General features: G+C 41.5%; 1 protein-coding gene across 2 annotated transcripts in view; it reads left to right on the forward strand.

Annotated features, from left to right (window-relative positions):
• The window catches only part of NAMPT (nicotinamide phosphoribosyltransferase), a 31274-nt gene extending 26039 nt beyond the window's left edge, over window positions 1–5235 (forward strand). For both annotated transcript variants that reach the window (XM_066318671.1, XM_066318672.1), the window contains 3 exons: window positions 166–306; window positions 453–587; window positions 2317–5235. In XM_066318671.1, the coding sequence (XP_066174768.1) occupies window positions 166–306; window positions 453–587; window positions 2317–2430 (390 nt within the window). In that variant the 3' untranslated portion in view covers window positions 2431–5235. The remainder of the gene's footprint in view (window positions 1–165; window positions 307–452; window positions 588–2316) is intronic.
• The last annotated feature ends 17385 nt before the right edge of the window (window positions 5236–22620 follow it).

Here is a 22620-nt window from a genome sequence, read left to right on the forward strand (position 1 = left end):
CAGTGGCCAAGGATTGACCAAATTATTATGTATATATCCTGGAAACTGAATGTTAGTTGGCTTAATTGTCTGTAAAAAGCATCTTGTTTAAGTAGTATAATATTTTTATGGGAAAATGGCATGGCTTCAAAGTATGCTGCATCATAATTTTCTTTTTCTTACTAGATTGTGGAGGGAATGAAGAAGAATAAATGGAGTATTGAGAATATTGCCTTTGGATCTGGTGGAGCTTTGTTGCAGAAACTAACCAGAGACCTCCTAAACTGTTCCTTCAAATGCAGTTATGTGGTGACCAATGGCCTTGGGGTATGTATCTGCACAACTTGTACCACTCTGCTTTCAGTAGAGGCCTCTCCACTTGAAAACCTGTTAGACATTTCCTGTTACGTTACCACCATCTGCATTAGGTCCCACAAAGCCTTTTCCTCCTAAAAAAATCCTCTTCATTTTAGGTAAATGTCTTCAAAGATCCTGTAGCTGATCCCAACAAAAGGTCAAAGAAAGGACGGCTGTCATTGCATAGGACACCTGCTGGAGAGTATGTGACACTTGAGGAAGGCAAGGGAGATCTTGAAGAGTATGGACAGGTATGAATTTTCAAAATCTATTGCATCATTCTTTATGCAAAAATAGACTGAGAAAAAGCAGGTTATAACTTAATTTCAGAATTTATTTCTGATCTGTCATTTTGTTCAACTCCTGCCTTATTACCTCAAAAATTACCTCAGTACTGAATTCAGTAACAGCAGAATGTTAGAATGACAGTATAATGTTCAAGCTTTACAATTACAGATCTTTCTCTTTTGTTTATCTTCAGAAATATGAGAACATTACTGCTTTTCCCCAAAACTAAAGTCTCAATATTGCAGAACACATCGTGGCTGGGTAGTTTTGTTTGGCCTATATTGCACAGTTGTGCAATAGTGACCCTAGCTGGAGGTGGAACAGGGGCATCTAAAATGTTTCTACTTCCTCACTGAGATTTTTTTTTTTAAAAAAAAAGTTCCTTCAGGAGTTAATACTCTGTACACAGAGTAGTTCCACAGTTTTTAAAGATGTAGATTTAAACCAGGAATTCATTTTTCCTATGAATTCTTTACAGTTGCAAAATGGAATGTTATTTCTGTGAAATGAGCACAAACTTTATGACATATCATTCAGTTTGATATGTCTTGTGTTTTAGCATCCAACAATGAATCATTAAACTGCATGCTGAGTCTCTTTCCAAGTTAAGAGGACTGAAAATAAGTTGTCAAATTGCACTTCTAATTTTGGAAGTTGAAAGTTTTGTGGTATACAGAAGCTGTTTTTGTACTGCTAGGCAGAGGGTACTACTAATAGTAGTACTAGGGTACTACTGCTTACTGTTTTACATAAAAGTAAGCATAAAACTTAGATCTCTGAGAAATTTCAAGTTGAGAAAAACCTGAGTTACACAGACTGAAGGTATTCTGCTCTGGACACAAAGATCTTATATAAATTTGAGATGTTTTTCTATGCACATATTCATGTACATATGTCAATGATGAACATTCATAAATATGTAGAGAAGGAAGTACCTAATGGTGAGAAATCTCTTCAACCAAACTGCAAGACTTTGGCTCTGAAACTAGACAGTATGTTATCCTTTCGGTTTTGTCAGGTTAAATTATTCATGAAAGTTTTTTGGGTCCCAGGAAATTAGAGAGGGTCATTGGTGTGGTACCAGTTTTGGTGCTCCCTGGGAACAAGAGGGCCATGTGCCTACCCTTCTGTGGGCCCATTTTTCTAAAGCCACAGGTCCTTGCAGTAGGTCACCAAGTGCAGGGACTGCTCAGTGTTGCTGCTGTGCTCACTTTTGTTGCCAGCTGTGCTTATTTCCCTTCCAGTGTGCTGTGTGCAAACCCTTCCTGATATGCTGTTTTACAAAATATATGAGTACAGGGCACGGCGAAGAAAGATATTTAATTTTTCTAGGGGAAAAAATACTTTATTTAAACCTCTCTAATTGAACTGTATTTGACCGTTTGCATGTCACCTTTCTTACAAACTGCTCTAGCAAGGTGCATTTCACGTGCATTTGGCCTTGGCCAGGTGTAGATACCACAGTCAAGGGACTAGTCAGCCCAAAGCTGCTGTCTGTACACAGGCTGAGCCAAGCCCTTTCTTCTGTGTAACCACTGAAAGGTGAAAGGTGTCAGAAGCAGCTGTAAAGATTGAGTATCTTGACAGTCTAAAGTTCCAGCCTTACCAGACTGGATTTGTGTGCTTGCTGTTGAGTTTGTGTAACCTGTGTTTGCCAAATCACTCTTGCTAAAACAGCGATGTTTCTTGCAGGACCTGCTTCACACTGTATTTAAGAATGGAAAGGTAACGAAGTCATATTCATTTGATGAAGTAAGACAAAATGCCAGGCTGAAGAACAGTGAATTACAAACAGTGTCTCACTAAGTTCCATTCCATGTCTGTGTATGTGTGTGTAACTAGTTCGTACTGCATAGCTACTGGTTTATTGTACAGATTTGTGTGTTTGTGTTTTATGACATTGTAGCCAAATTATTTGTTGGTTTATGGACATACTGCCCTATCTTTTGCCAGTCTTTAGAAGATGAAATCAGGAAATGGTACTTACATTGTGAAACATATTTAATGCTAAAGTGTGCTTTTTAGGGCCCTTTGCCAGTAGTGATTCAATCTGGTATTGATCTTTTCACAAATGAGACAGAGCTAAGAAACTTTTTTATATATAACAGAATATCACAAAATGGATTTACATAAAATTATCATGATTGCTTTATGTTTATATTTAACTTGTATTTTTGTACAAACAAGATTGTGTAAAATATATTTAAAGTTTCAATAATTAAGTCTTTCCAACTTTTCATGATTTTTATGAGCACAGACTTTCAAGAAAATATTTAGTGGGGGGGAATCCATTGCCTTTTGTCCATTAATCAGCAAATAAAACATGGCCTTAAAAGTTTGTTGTGACATTGTTCCATTTGACAACTAAATCAGGACTCTTATCTCCTTAAGATCCCATAGAGTTGCTGACCTCACCATTTCTTGTAGTTGTCTGTATTAGTAAATCTGCATTAAACAAAATTACTGTTCTTACTAGAAGGTTTAGGTATTACAGACCTTGCTGGCAGAGTAAGGGATGTAAGTGAAATGCCAAATTTGAAAGGATTCTCTACTGCAACTTAACTTGCCAAGTCTATCCCACTTGGTTATATGCACCTCAGTATTTTAAGAGTAAGGTTTTTAAGAGATCTCCTCTTCCACTATAGAATATATGTATAAAAAACTGAAAAATGGAAGCGGTGTATTTTAAAGTAATTACACTTCTGGGTTTATTTTTCATATACTGTAAGTGACATGAATTTAAAGCAAAATACTGGACTGGGTAGTGCACTTTTTTACTTTTTTGTATTTTTTTCATTGATTTGCCTTTTGTCAGACTGGATGTTAAATTGTAAAAATGTTTAACTATTTTTGTTAACAACTTTAATAAAACTATGCTAGCCAAACTCCTACATGAATGGCAGACCTGTTTCCCCTTCTCACCCCATCCATTTGGGGTGAGGAGGGGCTTTTATTTTGCAGAGGGTAACTGTAAAACAATGTGCTTGAAGAGATACTTTTGAACTGTCTGCACTTGATTGTATTTGCCCTCTGCATATGCTTGATATGAGTATCTGCTGGAAAATGAAACTGTTGAGGATTTTATTTGAGAAGCTATGTAGTAACCTCTGAAATATTTGATAGTACTGTAGGATGGCTCTCACTAGAAAAGTACCTCCCTTACTTAAAAACAAAAGACAACAGTGAAAGCAAACAGTTCCTGTTCTGCTGGTGATCAACTATCAGCCAATTGCTTAATACACTGATGTAATTAATGCTTCTAATTAGTAGATGATGTTACTGGAAAATCTTAAAGCCTAAAATAATTTAAGCCTACAAAATTTTATAAAATGTGCTTTTAAAGGAAGATTGAAAAGCCATACTTCATTGTTCTTATTCTCCCATCAAAAAGGGCCACATCAAAGCATCCATAATATTTCCAGGATTTGTGGTTAAGACGTTTATGCCCAGTCTTAATAGTTCTTGTTAACAAAAACCTGTTTTTCACTTGTAGTGTATGTAATTATACATTTAAGTGATGTATTGTTTCAAAAATAGTGTTTTAGTAAAACTCTAAATGCTGACCTTTCACACTGAGGAACTGCCTTCCCTTAGCTATTAATTATATTGTTTGGTTTTGGCCAGGAAAGATTTTGAATCTGGATTTAGGATCAGTAGCAGGTAAATAGTACAGAGCCTATTTCACTCTTCCACATGTGTACTAGGGAATTTTATGATGTATGGTTTAAAAAACAATAAAGTAAATGCTGCTTTCATTCTGTACCAATAAAAATTTTGATAACTATTGACTACCCATAACTGCTATTTTTGTACTTGAGAACTGAGGATATACTGTGGAAGCACTGTTTTCATGTGTACCGTGAAATACATTATAATTGTTCAGTATTGTCTAAAAGTTTTCAGCTTATTAATTGGAAACTCAAAGCAAAATCTCTACTCGTGTATGTCACTTCTAGAAAGTTGTAACGTTACTCATTTTATTAAATGTTAATAACTTTAAAAGGGGAAAAAAAAAAAAAAAAAGAAAACCACCTGGTGCTATTTCAGACCTGAACACTTGTCTCTTTGCGTTTGGCAGTTTGACATTCTGGGCATCAAGGAGTTGACAGAAATTACTGCAGTGCTTGAACCGTACAATATCCTAATTCTTCCACATGAAAGCAAACAGAATGTTTGTTTGCTTTAAATTACTAGATTTGTAGTCATTGATATATTTTAATTATCCCCATTTCATAATAGGATACAGTATTTGTATTTAAAAATAGGAATTGGGAATTTTGTGTTTAATACTCTGGTTTGTAACCATATTTAGCATAAGAAATGGGTTTTGTAAGGCTATTTTTTTTCTTCAGCTGCATGATAAAAAAAAATACTTTTTTGGTACTTTGAAAGATCTGAGGAGAGGACAGAAGAGTATTTAACTGTTTGGTTTGTCAAAATCAAAACAAAGCTTAAACAGTTCTTTTCTTATAGGTTTTTACATTCCTTCTTGTTTAGTGAAGAATAAGTATTCCTCACTTAAATCCTCTGTTAAAGTAATTTTAATGTACTTGGCATCAAATACCAGTATGTAATACACATGGAAATAAAGTTTAGTTCTGGCAGTGAAAATCATAGCCATCTGACTGTGTCTGAAAGTTCTGATGTTGGGCATCAGATGTCATCCTGTGCTCTTTGTTGCCAAACACATCAGAGCAGGGCTGTGCTGTCATTGCAGTCCTTTAAGGAGAGCTGCTCAGCTGCCTTGCAGACAGTTTGGGGTTAAATAAATTTACAAGTCAGTTCAGCTCAGTTCTAGAGAAGAGAAAGCAAACTGAGCTTTTTTTTTTTTATCTTTTTTGGGGATATGTGTGTGTGGTTTTGGGGATTTGGTTTGGTTTGGGGGTTTTTTCTCTTTTTTTTTTTTTTTTTAATGTGTGTGAGTACATCTATGCTTCAGCATTTTGTCTGTCTGTGCTTAAAAGTAAAGCATTTGGTTTTGAATTTGATATAAGAAATTATCCTCTATATTTGACATAATCCTTTCCTAAACAAAATTTCATTATTTAAACTTTAAATCACTAGAATGCTTGTTTAAAGATAAATTTACCATTAGTGTTGTATCCTTCAGTTCGCTGCAGTACTGTGAAGAATAATGTCAGCTCTTCAGCAGAGAGTGTCCTTTGCACAGGATTTTTTTTGTAGCTAGAATTTACACTTTAACTCCTGTGTGACTTTAAGTTGCAGCAGGTACCTTACCAGCACCAATGTGTCAGTCTGGGTGGATGAGGCACCTCCTGGAATGGTATCACCATTTGTTGCTGGTCCCTTCAGCTCTTGCTGAACTGTAGAAAGGGGCTCTTGTAGCCCACAATAATGCTTGAATTTAAAAGTTCTGTTGCATAATTTACAGAGAACATGCACAGCCCAAGTGCCAGGCGGGCTCCTCTGCTTCCTTGCCATGCTGTTAAAACCCACCAACTGCAGCACTCCAGATTTTCTCACTCTGATCAGCCTTTGTGCAAGTGAAGTCACTCACCAGCTGTGAGTGCGTGGTGGTGGCTCCCAGATCGTCTGCAAGAAGTCAGCAGGAAAATTCCAGGCCTTGGCCTCTGCAGAAGGCAAGGGATTCACAGGAACAGTCTTATTTATGTCCTCCAATCCTCCTGTAGCAATTAAAGTCATAATTCTGCTGAGCTGCTTGAAGCAGGGACTGTGAGGCTGCTTTTATACAACGGTAATTGCATCTCTGCCTGGAAGTGTTTGGGTTTCTGTCCTGTAGGTCCACATTGCCCTCAAATTTGTAAACGTCTGAATGAGAGATCATCCTCTTAAACCTGATGGATAGAGGAGAACTGCATGCCTTCTAAATAAGCAGGTGATCAGAAATTAGGAAATAATGAGATTGAAGATGCTTTGTAAAGTCATGCTTACTAAAATCGTTGCTAACCATGGATGTTATGTTCTTGGGGGGGTCCTGTTTTACTAACAGCACAGCTGATCTTGGTAATGATTTTAAAACACCCTTCACAGAAAGACATTTGGGTTTATTAATCAAAAGGAATGAAAATCATTTAGCAATAGAGTATTTCCAAACAGCATTTTACCGTGGCACCATTTTTTTCGGGGAAGGTACCCTGGTGTCTGGTGTAATACAATCTAGAGTAATTCAGAAGATATGGGAGTGAAGTCAGTGGGATTCTTCTCAAGTAACATATTTTGTTCCATATAATTTCCTTACTGATCTTTGCATGAGTAGTCCTAGCTGCTTTTTGAACAGAATTTCTAGAATTTTCACGTTTGGGTGAGGTTTCCTGGCATCAGAATGGCAATCTTCTCTCCTGCTTCTGGCTGGAGCAGAGGTCTTTTAAGGACAGACAAGGAGCCATCATGCCTCTAGCAAGGTTTTTATTTCCCTCTTACACAGCTCTTCTCAGGTCAAGGGCAAGTTTATTGTTTACTATAGAGAAAAAAATCAGTAAATTTGGGTTGTTTAACTCCTTTTCCCGCCCAGCAGTTAAGTTTATATAGAAATCAATGCAAGATATTTCACAGAATCACTAGATAAATTTACACAAGCATACTCTAATTTTTTAATATATGTATTTATGCTTCATTGATTACTTGTTAGATCTGATGATCTCATTCTTGGTAGTTGATCCAATGATCTTGTCAGGTAAACATACTGCATATAGCTAAGTAAATATAAATTGCTGAAAATGGCTTCAGTATCTTCATAAAATTACAGTACTTAAGAAATTGAAATGGATAGATAAAGGATGTATGGAAGGTTCTGAGGGCTGGACATTTTTACTTCTTTGTCATTAATTTTGGTTATTAATGTAGCTATTTAAAGTTTCCACATCAGCTCTTCTATACAAAAGGAGATGAGGCAACTCACTTTATAATGTCTGAGTACTCATATCACCAAAATATTAATAAAAGTAATACATGTGTCAAACAAACTGCATGGTCTCTGAACCTTATCTCTTGTAAGGTAAAGGGAAGAACTTAAGCCTCAGGATTAATTCCCTTTCCTGCAAACAGGAGAAGAAATAAGCTGTTTTCCTCAACCTTTGGGATGTGCTTTCCTCAGCTTCATGGTAAAGAACAGGGCTGGTGTGCTCTTCCCTTTCAAGGAAGTTTTCCCTATTCCAGAAGATGCCTCCCTATTTTTAAGCATAAGGAATTACATCTCGTTGTTGGATGTGTCAGAAGGATGACATACCACAGCAATTTAAGAGGATAATCTCTGGGTGCAATGGCTTTGGGTAGAGATATGTCTGTATGTCAGAGAAAGGTCAGAGCATGACAACTAATCTCCCTCTGGTGGGGGTGCCTCGCTGCCATTTCTGTCTCAGCTGAGCAGGTTTGAGTCTGTCCTGTAATCTGCTGTGAAAACATTGAGTCTGTTCAACCAAAACAAAGTGTTGCCAGGCCCCTGTGATTACAAAGCAGTGGTCGGTTAATGTGCCCCAGTTTAACCTTCACCCATTTTTTTTGAGCCTTATGTCTTGCAGCTACTTGTTAAACCAAATGCCAGTGACAAACTTCATAAAAGCTCCTGTTCTTCCCCCACACTGTGGGTTTTGCAGCCTCACCTCCAGCACTGCTGCTTGAGGACCATGATTTGGTTTTATTGCTACTGTAAATCTGCATATGATAAAAAGAATTATTTCACCTCTGTACAAGGTTTTGCAATTGTTACACCTCCAGATAAATCAAATAGATTCATGCATTAAGATCAGAGAAAAGTGACCCTTTGTTACCTTTTGTGTCCAAGTTGTGACTATGAAAATGTTAATAGAGAAGAATCTGGCAAAAGTAAGGATATGTTCTCTTGAAAACTGATATCCATATCAAAGCCCTATACTGAAACATACATTTGGAACCTTTATAGTCTTTAGTGAGTAGCAAGATTAAATTCTTGAGTCCATGGAGAGCACAATCCTGAGTCTTGTGGTCTGGGAAAGGCCAACACTATATGAAATAACTGTCCCACTGCCTGAACACCGAAGGTGGGTTTGCTGAGCCTAATTCAGCTCCAGCTGTGGTTATAGCTGTGCAGACTGCTCCCATGGCTGTTTTGTTTTAAGAGAGCACACGTGGTTAATCCTTGGTCTGTCTTTCATATCCCATAGTGGATTAGGCAAGACCTGGGAAAAGTTTCAGCAGTTTCTTCTCTGTTACAACAGAGTCCTGCCCAAAGGCATTTTGAGACTAGAACCCATATGGTTATTGAATATGTGGTGTGCTGTAAAGCAGCATGAGAGGAGGGAGTGACTTTGGGGGTTGTGGTATGACTGTAAATAATAATTCCTTCCCAAGTCAATTGATTAGACGCAAGTGCTGTCACTGGGATGGTTGTTATAACATCACAGCAAAGACAAGGCAATCAAGCTGCAAGTCAGCTAAGGCCTCTTCTTTTTCTAATGACTTTCTCTATCCACTACTCTCTTAAAACACATGAAATTTGGAAAGTACTGCTACCATCAATCACCCATCTGTAGTTTTCCTGTAACAGCGTAAATCTCTGTGCCACACTCTCTGTTCTTGCCTGACATTTGACTAGCCAGGGTTGGGTTTGGTTTGGTTTTAGTGCCTCTGCATTTTGCACTTACATTTTTTATTAAGCTATTTTTTATAACATCAGGATTTTCTATTTAAGAGGTAATAGATGAATCATAACATTATCATAACTTTATGTGAGGTTAGGATTATTTTCTCCTGTGCACATTGGTTTATGCCAAACTTCATCTCCTATTACAATTTGCATTCACAGTGTTTCATAAAGTCCTTTTGAAATTCTTCACAATCATCTCCCTCCTTTATTACCATGCATAGCTCAGCACCTCCAGCAAGCTGTCACTTCCTTACCCATCCTTCTCTACATTGTTTAACATGTTGAGCAGCAGGAGCTCCAGCACAGATAGCCAAGTGGAGTTCACTCTCTGAGAAAATTGAGTCATTTGCTATTATTTTCTTTCATCAATGTTGTCTCAAAACTTCTTATCTGCCTTAAAAATTTCATTATAAATTTTGTTGAATGCCATTTTGAAATTAAAGTAGGTTATATCTACACACCTGTTGACTCCTTCAAAGGACTTCAAACAAGGTAACTTTCTCTTGCATTTATCAATCACAGTCTCCTTCAGAAGCTTAAATTTGATCTTCCTACTGTAATTTCTGCCTTGATCTTACTGTCCACAAGATCAGAAGTCTTTTGAAAAACTGGAATATCCAACTCCAGACCAACCCAGGGAATTTGTGAAACAGATAATCATTCTCTTGCTGTCTCTGTCCTTTTGCAATATAGTGCTTTTTGGTGAATGGCACAAGATTCTGCAGTGGGAGTACCTTGGGTTAAAAAAAAGCAGTGACCCATTGGGATAAATGGTTCCTTAGCCTTAAATTAAAGAGGGACAATTACCAAGGAAGAGACCAATTTATGGCAGACTTTGCCTGGTGCTGCCTCTCAGGGAGTTGCATGAACAGGAAAGCTGGACACATTAACAGAGACATCCCCATCAAGGACTGTGGACTAGAGGCCAAGATAACCTAATTTGCACAGTGCTCATCCTTGGACTCCAAAAAAAATTCTGTTCAACAAGGGACTCAGGATTAAACCAGATTCCAGAATACTTTTGAGTGAAGAAAGCGCGTTTTAAAATCACAGGCACAGATTTATAGGCAAATGTCATGTCCCAAAAAGATGGCTTTATAAACCTGGTCACTTCTATACTTGGAACAAGGGTGTATTGGAACCAGTAGTTCCAATGCGGGTGTCTCTGGCATGTTTGTTGAGCATCTAGTGAGCACTGGCAGTTGATATTTGATATAATACTGATTGTAAAGGGATCACATACATATGTGTACAGTTTCTACACACAAAGATGTAAATCTATCTATAGATTGATAGACAGATGTATATAGATGTGTATATATTCTAACTATAGAAGGAAATATCCATAAATACTAAGGACATTCTGTTACTGATTGTTCATGAGCTATGATCTTTCATAAACCCTGCGTACCTGGATCATGCTTGCTCTGTTTCTTTCTGATAACTTCATTTTTTACCTGCAAGGGTTGTGTAAGCAGCCTTTTCAGTCACCACCTGACTGGCAGCTTATGCTGAAATGACCATCTATGGTTACTCCTAAATCTCTGAATTGCTTCTTGCCAAGACACTGCGTGTTGTTGTGTAATTTGGTATTTAGCTACCTGCCAGTGGATGTTGTGGAGCTGTGATCAGGCAAGTCAGGTTTGCATAACCATAACCTTTGTCCCTCTTTATTGCCCTTCAAATTGCATGTCTCCCACAGACTTTATCAAGGAAAAGTTATTGTCTAGGTCACCAACGAGCAAAGGAATTGTGGCAAAAGGATCCCAGTCCTGTGGCATCACTGCTAGATATGGTCTTGCTCACTGGTGACCTGCAATGATCAATATTTTAAGATCAATGAAAGAACAACATTTTAATCCACATAGTTAATTACCTGACAGTTATATATGATTTGAGTTTTTAAAAGCAAATTCAGTGTTGTATTAATGCCTTGGAGGAATCAACATTGCTCTATGATGGTGGGTTTTATTCAACAGACCTGGAAAAATATAATAACAAAAGAGAAAACACCAGCCCGATTTCATTCCCTTTTTACTACCAGCTATCAAAATGCTCTGAACTGAAATGTTAAGGACAACTTCCTTTCTCCACTTGGGATCTCCTTCTCCCTTTAGCTTTGAGCAGGACCTGCTGCTGGCCAAATCCTAGTTTCTACTGCTATACCTAATGATGAAAAATACTGTCTTTAGGTAAAGAATGTGTTGGGAGTATTTGGCTGGAGAAAACACAGCCCCAGAGGAGAAGTGGGATCTGTGCATTAGCTAGATAAAGTCACAGGAGAAGCCAGGACCATCACCCTGGGGACGGCCCAGACCTGGCTGGCCAGCCATCCCTGGACACTGAACTGCTCCAGCCAGGACCTGACGGCCCACGGTGGCTCAAAAAACTTCTCTGAGAGGAGCCTGTGCAGGTTTAGAGCAGCTCAAATGCAAATGTGTGCTGTATTTAGGGATTAGCTGTTGTGCATCAGCATGATGCACTGTAATACACCTCCCAGAGCCTGCCTTGGTTGCCTCCCTGGTTCCTCCAGCCCTGCTTACTTGCTTGGAGTCAGGGCTTCTCCATTTTCTGCAGAAATACTCAAGACACTCACTGCAGCCTCCAGGAGCAGTTCCCTGGGAGATCCCCATGGGATAACAGAGAGCTCTGCCTGGGGTGGTGTCCACCTGTGCAAGGACAGACAAAGCAAAGCAAAGTTGTGCAGACCAAAGCAGTCTGTGGGGAGCCAGGTCTGAGAATGCCAGATCCCTCTGGCTACATCTAAGAAAAGCCAGAGGGATGAGCACTGTGTGTGTATCCTGTTAAGCTTTCACTGGTGTCCTATCAGCTTCTAAAATCTTGGCTGTAACTCACTGCAATGCACTTTGCCTTTACAATCACACCTGTCCAAGTGGAGGTGGGAGGAAGGAACTGGAGCTGGCTGAGCACACTTGGAGCACGTTGCTCCCCTGGAGATGCCAAGGTGCAGTCAGCAGCGTGGCCAGGCTGTCCTGGGCCCTGCTGCAGGTCCTTTCTATCAGCAATTACCACCCAGATGCTGCTCTCAGGAGGGGCCTCTCTGTCCTTGCAGCCCAGCAGCCCCTGGGGTGATTCCATTCACAGATCAGGTAAGTCCAAAAGGTTGGTTCAGACTCCAAAAGGACAGCACAGCCCTGGCTGATGGGGGCAGGTGTGGCAGAGCCCGTGGCCCGGGGGAGATACTCTGTACTCCTGCCTCATTCATTGGCGCTTCCTTCCAGATAAGAACCTCTCCAGTGGGCTCAGTGTCAGCTTGGTGCTGGTCAGAAATGGGCAGCAGCAACACCTGGAAGGGAAAATAATTTCAGAACTGGAAGAATGCGGGATTCCCTGATGTCTTCCTCTGCTGGGTGAATAACACACCAGGCAGCCAGAGTGTTTGTAAGTAGACTCTCCCCTGTATTTTTAGCAATTGATCTATGAGATCATTTTGCTATTTTCAGTTGTTTATGACTTGGGATTTTTTTTGCTAGGAACACTGTGAGTGGGAAGGAGCACAGCTTCCAGTGAGGGCCTGAGCAGACCCTGTGTACCCGGCAAATGATAATCATTTTCCCAACAAATTACCACCCTGGAGCATCACCAGCTTGCATCTGTTGCAGTTTGAGAAATGCCCTCTAGCGTTCTTCCAAGATGCAGGAGAATAAGCACATACCCAGGAAATGTCCAGTCGTCAGTGTGCTGACCAGTAGCTTCCATAGGAGCAGCCAGTCTGTCTGTAAACCTGGAGGCATCTCCTGTTCCCCACTGACAAGCAAACAGCATCTTGCTAAAAGCAGGAAATACAATTCTTGCATGTGCCTTTTGGTGGATTCAGGGCAAAGGCTCTCACAGCACATTTCCATATGCTGCAGGTGCTGCCCCATTCCCAGTGTCCACACAGTGCTGGCTACAAGTGTCCAGCAGCTGGGCACCATCAGCAGGCCTGGCCTTCCAAAGGGACAGCTTGATCACCTCCCCTTTGCCTGCCCCTCTCCTGCCTGCCCTGTGTCATTACTTGTGTCTTCACAGCATCATGGAAAAATATAATAACAAAAGAGAAAAGAGTGATGGCTGAACAGCAACCCCAAACCCCTGCGAGGAGCCACAGGACACTGGAGCTACTCACAAGCAGCCTGAAGGCCACCTCTGGCTTCTGTGAGCAAGAGGAACAACTGTCTCAGCCTTGGGAGTTTGGTGTTTACACAACTTTGTGTTCACCAGCTCAGCCACTGAAGTTTTAAGCTACTTTATGACATTGTCTGTAGTGCTTATAAAAGTATGAAATCTTATCTCAAAGCATAGAGACCCTGACCCGGAGTGCTGCTGTTCATCCATCGAATTAAGATGCAGTAATTAATTGACTGAAAGGCCGCAGATTTACCTCAAGCCTGCAGGATTCCCTCAGCACTGCCCAGGCTGTGCTAAAACTGGGCATTCCTGCACTGAGGCCAGAGTTTTAGCATGTATTAAACAGAGACAGCATCTTGCCACCCAGGGCCAGGCTTAGAAGAGGTGATTTCCTGGGGCTGCCTGTGCACGGCACAGCCCTGGCAGCACAGGGGCTGGAATGTGGAGCCACAGCTCCACAGCCTCCTGCCTGGCACCGTAGACACAGCCCCTTGCTCCACCTTACAGATTTGTTTCACACTGTGGGTATGATTTCTTGGGAGCAGCCTGAGTTCTCCATTTCCTTCCATTTTCTCCCCCGTTGGCAAGATGTGGACATTCACCAGCCTCTCTCATGGGATAAATAATCTCCCACTGCCAAAGGGCCTTAGAATAAGGAGCTTATCCTCCTTCCCCAATAAACCTGCACCACATCAACCCCCCTCCACCAGCCCTGCAGCAGTGGCCACCTGGGCACCAGCAGCACCACCATCCTCTCTGCTCTCTGTCCCCACAGCCAGGCCACTGTCTCACAGCAAGACATGGGCACTTGGCTCACACCCCAGTCCTGATGACCTTCAGACCTTGGCAGAGCAGCAGGATTTCCAGCCAGGATGAAATTCTGGCTCTGGAAACCCCGAGGGTAAACCTGGAGACCAGAAAAGCTAAATTTCATTTGAGCTAAATTTGCATTTGACCCCCAAGTACAAGTTAATTTCTGTGTGTTGAGAGCTTTGGCAGGGCTTCCACAAGTGATGAGTGAACAGCAACCCCAAACCCCTGCGAGGAGCCACAGGGCACTGGAGCTACTCACAAGCAGCCTGAAGGACACCTCTGCTTCTGTGAGCAAGAGGAACAACTGTCTCAGCCTTGGGAGTTTGGTGTTTCCACGACTTCGTGTTCACCAGCTCAGCCACTGAAGTTTTAAGCTACTTTATGACATTGTCTGTAGTGCTTATAAAAGTACGAAATGGCACTTTTAGTACAAAAAAGAGTCTGTGGACTGTTTATCTGTTTTTATTTCCTTTTGGGTTTAAAGAGGAGAGTGAAAGAAAATATGGACTTGCTTTCTCCGAGAAAACAAACTGAACTTTGAGTGTTATAAAAGCCTTCATACAATACTTTGGCCAAAGAGGACTGGAATTTCTTCTGTGAAACATATTTTTCCTTCAAAAATGCCAGTTTGTTAAAACCAGAACACTTTGCAGACAGGCTTGGTTTAAGTGAATCTGCCCACTTGATACCTACTTAAAAAATTTTGGAGTGCTGAAATGCTATATTAGTCAGCATAACTTTTCAAATATGATGTTAATCTACAGGTGGAATTTAAAAAAAAAAAAGAATTTTAAAAAGAAAAAAAAAGTACAGTTTAAATAAAAAATGAAGTATTTCTGCATTATTTAAACCCAGAATGTTTAAACTGACCTATTCCAAAACACATTGTTGTCATCAGTTCACAACGGCTTTGAAATGTGGTTTTCTGGGGGGTGGAAAGTTCACTCCCTCCCAGGTAAAGCTGCTCTGGAAAGCTTCAGGCAAATGTAGACCAGGCTGTGGGTTGAAGTTTTGTGCCTGTGATCTAGAGAAAACTGGGGAACCTTGTGCAATGGCATCTCTTCCCCCTTTCACAGTTCTCTTTTCAGCTTTCAGTGCAGCACGTGTTCAAAGCCACAGGTGAAGCATTTCTGGCTCTTGCCCTCATCACCAAAGGCAGCACAAAGCATCTAATAAAGGACAAACACTAAGCTAAAGGCACACATTGGTCTTGCCAAGCAATACTAATACTAATTAATCTTAAAAGTCCTATTACTGTTTTGGTGTTGCTTTTCACACCCCTTTCCCCCCATAGGAAAAAGAAATTAAAAATATTCTGGGCTGGAGCTACTGTGAGGCATGTTTAGAGCAAGATAAAGGTCTAAGAAATACACACATTATTGTCCAGGATACATACTGGAAATAACTGGTGGGTGTGGAAAACCAAAGGAAATAATTAAAAGTGGGAGTGTGAAGTGTTTTTTTTCCGTTTTAAGGTTTTTGGGGTGGGTTTTTTTTGCCCTGCTTTCTGCGCCACAGAAAGCACAGAAAACCAACTACATTCTTCATTCTAATTTTGGAATGAAGTGGGGGTTTAAGTTCAAAATAAAAATGGAAGCTCTGACTCTGCAATAATACCCTCCAGAGCCTGCACTGGCAAGGCACTACTGCACTTCCTTCTGGATGAAGTGATGCTGCTCCTGGCCTTCAGCCCCATGACACACCAAAGTCACCAAACTAAGGTTCATTACAGGTATCTTCAATCGTGGCTTAGGGCCAAAAAGGCAGCAATAAAACTTACATTTGCACAGCATGTTTCTTAATCCACTGGGGCTGCAGCCAAGCAGGTTGTGTGCAGCTGTGCCATTCTGTGCACTCCCAAAGCACCAAATCAATGTGCTGGTTTGTGGTTGCTACAGAAGGTCCCAAGTGGCCTCTCTTTACTCCTCATTTTTTTGCTAATGCATCCTGGGGCAAGTCCTCCTGACAGCTGCTGCTGTTGAGGTCGATCACCCCAGGGCTGAAACAACATTTTAACACCAAACAGGGTATAACCAGTGCATATCTGCCCTTGCTCATGTCCTCAGCTGGATCAAGAGATGCATTATTTGAAACACAGCGGACAAAACTTTTCCTTCTCTTGGCTGATCATCCTGGCAGATTAGCATGAGGCTCCTCCGTCTGGAATTAATGTCTGCTCTTCAAAAAAAAACCACCCATTGCTTATTTTTCCTCCTCCTTGCTGCTTAGCCTAATGTTTTCCTGAATAGCCAGGAATAAAGTGACATTTTTGTGGATTTTTTTGATTTCACAGAGCTATGCTAGATTACAAGTCAAAAACCAAAAGCATTAAGACTAAATATTTCTAATAAATATAATTGAAAGAGAAAGATGTCTGAAGGCATTCCTACATCTGAAACAGGTGAATCAAGGGTTATAAAACATTCATTGCCATAAAAAAATATAAATGCCTGGAGCTTTTGGAGTAAATCAAGTACAAGCTCAAAGATCATTAGTCAGGGATGCCTTTAATAAATGTGTAATTAATCAATCATTGGATCATGCAATTTCTAGTTCCCTTCTAGCAGACATTTAACCTGTTACTTAGTTTATCTGTGCACGAGCTCACACCACAGCCCAGTGTCCTCCTCCTATTTCTGTCTGTCTTTCTGAACCCCTCTGTTGTTAGATGGAACTGGTTTCTTATGAGGACCATCTTTACTTTAACGATTCATTTAATATATTTATTTTGATAATCAAACTAGCCTTAAAAATGCTGGTTTTAAGATTTTAGACACAAGAAGCCAGTACTGGGCACTTGGCTGCAGCCCAGTGGCATGATGTATCACACCCAGCTTTGCCTCTTGACCATAATGCTGCTTGCTTTTTTGGGCGTTTTCTCTCACCAGGATTACAAGGTCTTGTACAGGGAAATGATTTGTAACCTCTGCTAATGATAAAAGATATTAGGTAGAAACCCACATATGAACACTCTAGTTAGGATCTAGAGCTGCATCTTGCCAAAAGAGAGAGCTGACATCTGCTGGAGTGAAAGACTGCATTTATCCTCCTCAAAGGACAAGAAAATAGGAGGATGTCCCCACCACTGTGGACAGATGGACACAGATATCCATCCTGCACCTCTCCAAAGGTACAAAGCCTTCATGCCCAGTGGTGGGTTCAGTCTTAGGCTGGTGCTGCTTCCTGGAGGCTGGGATCTGCTGGAGTAATCCCCTGGACATAAGAGCACATTGATGTGTTTTGACAAAAGAGGGATGACAACAGAATGCCTGCACAGCTGTGCTCAGCACTGTGCTGGAGCGAGTTGCTGGTCAAACTTGTCACTATGTGATGGGATTGTGAGCTTTGGAAGAAGCCAACATAAACCAATCAGCATTTTCAGCCCCAGCCTCTGCTACATGAAAAGCCATCTGATTCTGTGAGCACTTTCCCCACAACCCATTACGGTCCAAGCAAGTTTCTTGGCTGCCTCCTCATTCCTGTGCTGGGCACTCCTTGTTGGGAGGGAAGGGGACAGTGTGTCCCTCCCTCTGAGTTCCCAGGCTGAGTAGCTGCTCCCCAGCTGGCAGGGACACTGCCACCCCCGTTGTCACCATGGGGCTCCCTGAGGAGCACCAATGGCTCTACAGCAAGTGCACAGGGCAGTCTGCATCACACACCATGTCATCTGTCACCACTGCTGCAGTGTGCCTGCTGCTCTCTCACTGACTGTAACTCTTTCTAATGAGAGTCGATGGAGTTTAAAGCTCCAGAGGAGTGATTTCGGGCAGGAGAAGGTCAATGCATGGCTCAGCCTTGTTGAGCAGCTCCGTGCACTAAGGCAAAGCTGAATTTTCTGGTGGTTGGTGAGAAAAGTGTGGATGTGCCTCCTCCTCCAACCCAGGCAGCCCCTGGCTGCTGTCACCTGCCCTGGCTCTGTGGGGGTACAAACAAGTTTTCCATGACTTGCCTGAGTGGTGGGATGCACGCCTGTGTTGGGCAAAGCCACAGGGAGGAATTTCACGAGGTTCCCAGTGCTGGCAGGGAACTCCCACTGGAAGTACCACTGGAAAAGAAGCACATCTTGGCCAGTGATCATCAGTCTGGTGAGGCCACTGTGGCATGTACAGACTAAATGTGTGGGTGCAGGTATTCCTGGGAGGGGTTCAAGCACAGGGGAAGGAGATATCATGTAGGCAAAGAGGAACTAATATGGTTTATTTTCAAGGAAAAAAAAACTATTTTCAAAACAAAAATAGGAGGAGGAGTTGGGGTGCTGCTGCTCCATCCTCCTTTTCTTCTGTGAGCAAGGCAGAGACCTGAAAAGCAGCTGCCAAACAAACCCAGGCAGTGTGAGTCCAAGGCACGTGGCAACCACAGCTGGCACCATCTCAAGCCCAAGGCTTTGTTCTCCTGGGACTGAAAACCCTTCGGGTGGCTGTCCCTGACTCTGGTCTCATATAAATCACTGTAGATCAGACACAGATCAGACACAGTGACACTAATGCCATCTGTACCTCACTGCTCAGTCTCTCATATGCCATTTCACAAGAATTCCCTGGCTTCTTGGTGCAGGTCCACTTTTCCACACATTTTCCAGGAAGTGAATTAACCTGAGCCTGTTAATGTGTAAATCAAGTTGAAATGTTTGCTGGTAAAACACAGAGCTCAGGTTGATAATGACAGCTGGAAATGGAGCTAGAGCAAAAAGTAGCATCTGGAAGCAGAATATCTGGGTATGCACACAAGGCTGAGTTACTTTGATGGGGAGCATTGATTTTCCTCTACAGTCAATTGCTGCCACACGACTTCTCAAATACTCCCTGCTCCCACTTTGTTCCAAATCTAAAAACCACCTGCAGTGCTGGGGAAAGGACAGATGAAACAATAGCTCTTTTTGTCTTTTCTGTTCTTGGCAACGTGGGAAGAGCAAATTGTGAGGGAGAAAAAAGAAGAAACAAATACGTATCTGCCAAAATGAGGTTTGTCCTTTTGGCCAGTGGGCTGAGCAGAGCTCATAACATCTTTTTCAGAGGAGTCATGACTGCAGTGAAAATTACAACACTGGTGTCAGGAAATTCAAAGCTTTCCTACATGAAATGACTAGAGGAGATTATTTGGTCACTGAAGACTATTAGCCTCTTCCCCAAAGGCAACACGGGATTTAAAAGTGCAAGCAGATTTTCTCAACTGACAGGACTATAGAAATCTATGTCTCAAGGGCAATAGAAATGAAAGTACCTCAAGTGCAATTGGAAAATCTTTCATTGTTTCTTACTGGGTATAACCAAACAGAATTAAATATCTATTTTTTTTTTCCTTACTCGGGGCTGTGCATCTTGTAGATAAAGGAAGATAAATGTACAACCATCTCCCTCTGGCATCTTGTGTGGTTGATATTCTGCACAGGTGCTGTAGAAAACCAACTTCCAGAGTGAGGCAACGACTCGCCTGTACTGAAATCAGGCCCTATTTTTTCTTTCTGCTAGGGAAGATCCAATATCAACACTGCTGTCATAGCAGCTGCACAGGGAAATAAGTGATTTCCTGCCTGAGCGTGTTCCATCACTCAGCATTTTATTTTTGTGCTAAACCAAAGCCAGGCATGTCACCCCACCCTGTGCTGGGTCACTCTTCCCTATCCCCTGCACTGGAAATGCAGTGGGAAAACATCATGGGGTAAAACCTGACACAAAATGCTCACTCGATACTTCTGCCAAACACCTTCTCCAGAAGTGTGTGGCCAAAACAGAGTTGTTAGTACTTTTGGAATAGCTGAAGACTATTCTCTCAGCATATACCACTTTCCCTCAGAGCTGTCAGCCTGGTGCTGGTTTTGGCTGGGATAGAGTTAATTTTTTTTCTTAGTAACTAGTAAAATGCTGTGTTTTGAATTTAATATGAGAATAACATTGATAACCCACTGATTTTTTAGCTGTTTCTCAGTAGTGCTGACCCCTAAGTCAGGGATTTTCAGTGTCTCATGCTTTGCCAGGGAGCAGGTGCACAAGAAACCAGGAGGAGCATGGCCAGGACAGCTGACCCAAACTGCACAAAGGGATATCCCATACCACAGGATGTCATTCCCAGTCTGTAAACTGGGGGAACTGGCTGGGAGGGGCTAATCCCTATCCAAGGACTGGCTGGACATCAGTCAGTGGGTGGGGAGAATTGTATGGGGCATCACATGTACTTTTTCCTTGGATTTTGCTCCTTTCACTCTACCTCTCTTTTCCATTACAATTGCTGCTGCTAATATTATTACTGTATTTTACTTTATTTAAATTATTAAACTGTTCTTCATTCACAGGCTCTACATTTTTCAGACTCTCTTCTTTGTCCTAATGAAAGAGGTGGGAGGTGAGCAAGTGGCCATATGGGGCTCGATTTCTGCCTGAGGTTAAACCACGACAATTTCCAGCCCAAACTTGCTCCAGAACCCAGGAGATAACGAAACCTTCTGTCTAGCTGTGTAAATAATGGAGATACTGTCTGGATTTTGTTGTTGTTGTCGTTGTTGTTTGGTTGGGGGGTTTTTTGTTTTTGTTTTGGTTGGGTTTTTTTTTTTTGTTGTTTTTGTTTTTTGTTTGGGTTTTTTTTTTTCCTTTTTTTTTTTTTTTTTTTTTTTGTGTGTGTGTGTGTGTGTGTTTGTTGTTGTTGCTTCGGTGGTTTTTTTGGTTGTTTGGTTGGTTTTTTGGGATTTTTTTTTTTTTCAGTAATAACAATTCTTACAATCAGACGAGAGGGTTAACCAGCATCCCGAGAGCCTCCGGCTTGGCTGCAGTAACTCTGAAATCCGTGAGAGGGCTATGGGCAGGCGCATTCGCGTGTTTCACACCAACAGAAATAGAGAAAAACGAGCTGCTGGCAAAACCTCTGGGCACACCCTGCTCCCTCACAAGTTTTGTACAATCTCTGCTCACACCACAGTGCCCTTGCTGGGCTGGAGCAGGAGCAGGGGCTGGGTGTGATGTGACCTCCTCTGCCCAAAGCAGGGGCAAATGGGTTTAATGACTTCACGTCTCGAGGGGTTCTGCTCCCACCCTGACTCCCCACGGAGCAATTTTTTGCCTTGTCAGAGTGTTTGAGACAAGTGCCAAGGATTGATTTTCTTAATACGGCAGTTGAAATAAACCTCGTTTTTATCACGAGCAGCTGAAAGATTTTGTCACATCCAAAGTGATATGTTTTCAGTCTGATCAGGTTTGAACTTATGCTCATTATTAAACAAGGCACATCTCAGAATAAAATGTGCTTCCACGGTGGGAAAACTAGAGCATTTGAACTTAAAACATGTAAAAGTGGAAGGAATCTTGTCTCTAAATAAAACTATTTCACACCTTTTTCTTCTCTGTATATATCATGCCATTACCTTAATCCAAAAGACACTTTCTAAATGAGATACAGTTTTTGGTCAACACCAGAGAGGTTTTGGGTGAATAAATGATATACAAGAAGGAGGGAAAAAAGAAAGAAAAAAAAAAAAAAGGAAAATACAAACCCCCCAACCTTTTCTAGATGTGAGAGTTTGTTTCCATTCACTCATTCACTTTTGCAGTCACCAAGAGAGCTGTTGGCTCTTCTGAGTGCACCTTGAGGGAAATCCAATCCAGTCCCGAGGTCAAATGAATGTCAGCATTATTTAGATGGACAGGTCCTGCTTGAGAGGTGCATGATCTATGGACTTTGCTGGTTAATTGCAAAGGGCTGAATGTGCCCTTTAAATTGCTCCTTCATCTCATCTGAGACTTTGTACATTATCTTTGGGACATTAAGCACAGCGGGATGAGTCCTCCAGGGAAATTTTGCAACGTTGCCAGCATTCTGATGGCTGGTCCCTTGGAACATGCTGTACTTCTATCTCCAGCTTCTGGAGTCATATGATGATGTGAGGATCTCAGCTTTCATGACAATGAAAAGTAGGTTTTTAGTCATTGAGACTGTAGAGAAAAGCTGGTAAATGTGACCTCCAAAAGCTTATATAAAAAAAAAAAAAAAAAAAAAAAAAAAAAAAAAAAAAAAAAAAAAAAGAAACTCAGCTATATCAGCTATATCAAGTGCCTGAATTTTAAATGCATACTTTAAAAACAGCATCATTTTGAGGACCAACTGTTAAATTCTGAATACTTGGAATTCTTGTGAAGAGGGAAAAAAAAATACTTCTTGCTTTTTTCTTCTTCCCTCGTTGCGTTTCTTCCTTCCTTCCTTCCTAAGGCTCCATCCTGTTGCTTACGCTCCTTGATTGTTCTCAGTCCGGAGCTGCCGCTGGACACCAGTCAGACAGAGTGCGAGCACTGGGAATTTTCCAGGTTTACAAAATGTTTTCCTTGCGTCTGCCAAAGCCGAGGGCAGCCGTCGCTGAACACGTGCGGCTGGAAAATCACAAGCAGGCTGTCTGCCAAGGGCACAGGGAGCTCCTCGGACCAGGGGCTGGTGAGTGCGAGAGGACACGGAGTCGGGCCCAAAGGCTC

The sequence above is a fragment of the Sylvia atricapilla genome, chromosome 5 (genome assembly GCF_009819655.1).
Source record: "Sylvia atricapilla isolate bSylAtr1 chromosome 5, bSylAtr1.pri, whole genome shotgun sequence".
In the NCBI taxonomy this organism is placed as follows: domain Eukaryota; kingdom Metazoa; phylum Chordata; class Aves; order Passeriformes; family Sylviidae; genus Sylvia; species Sylvia atricapilla.